The sequence below is a fragment of the Rhagoletis zephyria genome, unplaced genomic scaffold (assembly GCF_001687245.7).
Source record: "Rhagoletis zephyria isolate East Lansing unplaced genomic scaffold, Rhagoletis_zephyria_1.1 Rzeph_scaffold_22259, whole genome shotgun sequence".
In the NCBI taxonomy this organism is placed as follows: domain Eukaryota; kingdom Metazoa; phylum Arthropoda; class Insecta; order Diptera; family Tephritidae; genus Rhagoletis; species Rhagoletis zephyria.
The window spans coordinates 3,499-7,349 of record NW_016179317.1 but is presented as its reverse complement, the minus strand read 5'-3'; the positions used below and the strand labels follow the sequence as shown (position 1 = coordinate 7,349).

General features: G+C 39.2%; 1 protein-coding gene across 1 annotated transcript; it reads right to left on the bottom strand.

Moving 5' to 3' along the window:
* Positions 1-1,382: 1,382 nt before the first annotated feature.
* LOC108381355 (uncharacterized) lies at positions 1,383-3,500 on the bottom strand. The gene is made up of 2 exons (XM_017637774.1): positions 3,261-3,500; positions 1,383-3,190 (listed from the first exon to the last, which is right to left on the bottom strand). Exons 1-2 carry the CDS (start codon positions 3,361-3,363, stop codon positions 1,383-1,385), a joined length of 1,911 nt encoding a protein of 636 aa, XP_017493263.1. The 5' UTR covers positions 3,364-3,500.
* Positions 3,501-3,851: the final 351 nt, after the last annotated feature.

Sequence of the window (3,851 nt, the reverse complement as noted above, 5' to 3'; positions counted from 1 at the left end):
CAAACATACAAACTTTCACATTTATAATATTAGTAAGAAGTAAGATTTTCGTCATTAATGGGCTGGGTTGGTCAATTTTTAAAAAAGCAAAAATCTGTTCAAAATAACATAGGAAATACTTTTAGGACTGTCCTACAAATTTCAACAATATGTGAGAGCTAGCTAATTAATAAAATATCTAAAAAATAAACAAAATGTCAATCAAGTCCGTGCTTTTTGCATTGATAACGGCGATATGTGTTTGTGAGTTTTAAAAAAAAATGTATTAATATGAAAAAGCAATAAAGTTTATTCACATAAGGAGCTCAAAATTCATGAGTATGGTTGCGGGTATCTATTAAACAACCATTCAGTTTTCAGTTTCAGTTCAGCAAGGGGCTTTTGAAAAGTTGAGGGAGGTACAAATGCCATTCCTAGAAGTCTATTATCCCGATTAGGAAGATAAACTTTATAGATTTTTTCCCCATTAAACAATTTGATAGACATAAATGTTAAAAGGTGCCAAGACCACTTCTTTTCCAAATTTAGATTTTGATGCAGAATTACAGATAATGCGAAACCGCATCGATTTTTCGTCTCTTTTGAACAATTTCAAAAAATGGACTTGACGCCTTTTCACGTTTAGGTAACGGTATGCTTTTGAGAATTGTTGTTTTTTTTTTATAAGAACATGGCACCTAACCTTGCTATATGATGAGTTGTGTGTTGGATTTAACTTGAAAATATTAGAGAAACTTCGAGGCGCGCCTCAAACGGACCTCAAACTGGCAGGAAGACCGGTGACCGATCCTAGTAAATGACTGGAATGTTCGCTCTACATAAAACAATCAGTGAAAGGCGATATGCAATTCAGAGATCTATTTGCAAGTGCTTGCCAAGCAGATTTCAAATATCTTGAAGACCGCTAAGAGACGGTATTAGTTTCACGAAGTAAAAAAAGCCTTTCGGCCATACCTATCATTAACTTAACATAAGATCCGTTTACAAATATTAAAAAAGCACACCTTTTATAAAAACTTGTATATTTTACTTCGCTAATTTCGAGAATTTTACCTATTATTAATATATACATATGCATGTACATATATAGTAAGTAGTATTATACATCACAAAATCGATGTAAAAGAAGTTACAGAAATCAAATTTCTTCTTGGAAAGAGCAGACAAATTTTCACTTCTGTAATTTCTTGATCCGTCAAGAATTTTGAACTATTAGTTAAACCAAATTGATTGGAAAAGTTAAGAATTTCTTCTTGGAAAAGTTAAGAGTGCAGGAAAAAAGCAAACCGTCGAACAATGACCATGCAATACAAGTAACAAATCTCTAGGACTGAGACAAATATTCGTAGTAATAAATTCGCCATCGAAAACTGGCATCCACTTCAACACCTTACGTCAGGATATGTGACAGCCATAATAAGTAGCAAGAACACCGATATTTGAACGCTGCCCACCAGTATAGTCTTGAACAAATTATTCTTTGGATCAGTGTCATTGTACGGCGACAACGGTGTTGTACGCTTTCGTATACGACGCCGCTTTCGCCCACGCACTGGCGCCTCACACACTCGAGGTACGTGTAGTTCTTCATTTTCTGGTTCAGTTGGCAAGCTTTGCGCTTGCTGTTGCGGCGCGATCGGTGGCTGTTCATTAAAGATGGCATCGGTTAGAGTGTTTTGAATCTCTTCGATCTTCAGTGGCTCTTTCACATACTTGTAAGGGACACAAACACTACGCGCACTATTACCAGCGTGTGTCGTCGACAATTTCGCGGCTGGCGCTGCCGCAACCAAATCCTTTGACAGCGACACAACACTTTCCATGCCCCCTATTACACAAGGACTATAGAGAAAGCTGTTAAAGAAACAAGGATCTTGCTCCAACACATTAAAAGGTACGAGTGTGTTCTTGGGCTTCAGGTAACGCATCAACAAGTCGGGGTTCTCTTTTAGTCGCTTGAACGTAGTGCGCTTGAGCTCGCTGTTATCTTTGTTTGAGGGTAGATAAAAGTGCTGATTGGCTTGTTCCTTCAGTTCGACAATGGTCTTGAGCTCCATGCGGAATTCCTGCACAATACCCACGCATCTGCGTATACCCGTGGGCATAAGCGCAATGCTGGCATATTCCATATTGTCTGGGTAGGAACAGTGCCACTTGTTGGCTATGGGTGTGGCCAACTTGTTGAGCTCGAGTAATTTTAGTTCATTTTGTGAGACCGTGCGCTTTAACGTCGCCTCCAGTTTTTCACCCAAAGCTTTCAAGATGATTATCTCTTTTTCCAACGTTGGTACATTCTTGAAGATCACATCCACTTGTGGTTTCTTATGCGCCGAATTTGGTGTGCTTGGCTTATGTGTTGCTATAGTGGATGGGCAGTCGGTCTCTGGAAGTTCGTGTAAGTTTTTCAAAGCCGATTTGACAACCATTTCTTGACGTATTATCTCTTTCAACTGCGTTTTGAGTATGTCCTTGAACAATATAGAATCGTTTGGCTGGAGATGCCGATGGCGCTCATCAGTCTTCACCACATTTTTGATCACCGATATCTCCTCGGGTTCCATATTCTTTTTCCTGTTGTCCAAAAGCGAGCAAAAGTTTGATGTTATGTAGGCGCTCATATTCAAGGACTCGGTGGTTGGCACAGGTATGAGTGGAGCAACCACAAAGTCCTCCAACGAATCTTGTGACTCAACTTGATTCACTATTTCGAAATCATCAGTATCATAATCTTTGATGCGCGGCACTGTTAGCATGGGACTCATGTTCTCGGATCTGGGTGAAGTTTTTGCGGAATCCGATTCGTCCGAAGAAGTTTTGGAATCGCAAATACTGCGCGCTGTCATAATCTCCTTCACAGATTTTATACGCTTGCAACTGAATGTGCTGTCATCAGCTTCCAGCTCAGGTGTGTATACCGCTTTGCCTTTAATTATACGGTAAGATTTCTTCTCCATAATCCGCTTGTTGAGATTTGTATTTGGTGTAAGCGGCTTTTTGTTAGTTCGTTGTCCCAGCGGGCGCGCCGGCTGCAATCGCATCGAACACTTGGCCGGCATATGGGTACGGCCCTTGCTGCCGGTCAACAAACTACCTTCATTGCTGGCGCTCTTCTTTACTTTGCTCAAACGATCCCAAACGGTTTCCTTGTTGGTCTGTCCTGGTGATCGCTCTGAGAGCGAACGAAAGGTTACTGCAGTCATTTGAAATCAGTATGTAGGTACGAAATTTGTTGAACTTATTGGGCAAATGTGTGAACTCACCTTTCTGCAAGTTTTTCAGCTTTCGACGCAAGTCCTGGTTCTCGTTTTCCTTCTCCATTTTCATCAATGGATTCGGCTTAAATCTGTTCACTAAATTCGGCATTGTCCATACGCAGTGCAGGGATCCTTTGCTGTTGGTTGTTTATAAAATTTAAAATGTTTTGTTTATGCCAATTATGCGCGTTTTAATTAGTAGGTAATTATCAAAACAATTTAATATTTTATTGGGTATTTATGTGGAAGGCGTTTAAAAAGGTCTAATTATTATTTTTTTTTCAATTTTATCATTCAAAACTTGTATTTTAATGAGAACTTTGCAATTGTCTACTTTCCCAAATGAAATTATTTGAGTATGAATTTTGGAACGCAGTTTGGTTTGGAGCATGCTGCTAATGAGGAAAAAAGTTTGGGTGTTGAAAAAGATTTATAAAATGACCAGTACTTTACCGGATTTAACAAGATCTCGGTCACGGTTGGTTTGGAATCAGGCCTTCCCAGAGCGGTGGTAGTGTGTTTGCCTTGAAAATAAAATTCAAAGAAATGTTAAATATATTCGCTATTTTTTTCTCGAAGTCATTTTTGAAATGAAAG

Bases quoted from the DNA above. Each gene is read 5' to 3' on its own strand.
- LOC108381355 (XM_017637774.1), bottom strand. From the start codon at position 3,363: ATGCCGAATTTAGTGAACAGATTTAAGCCGAATCCATTGATGAAAATG. The intron at 3,191-3,260 runs GTGAGTTCACAC...AAATGACTGCAG, and splicing joins GCTGAAAAACTTGCAGAAAG to TAACCTTTCGTTCGCTCTCA.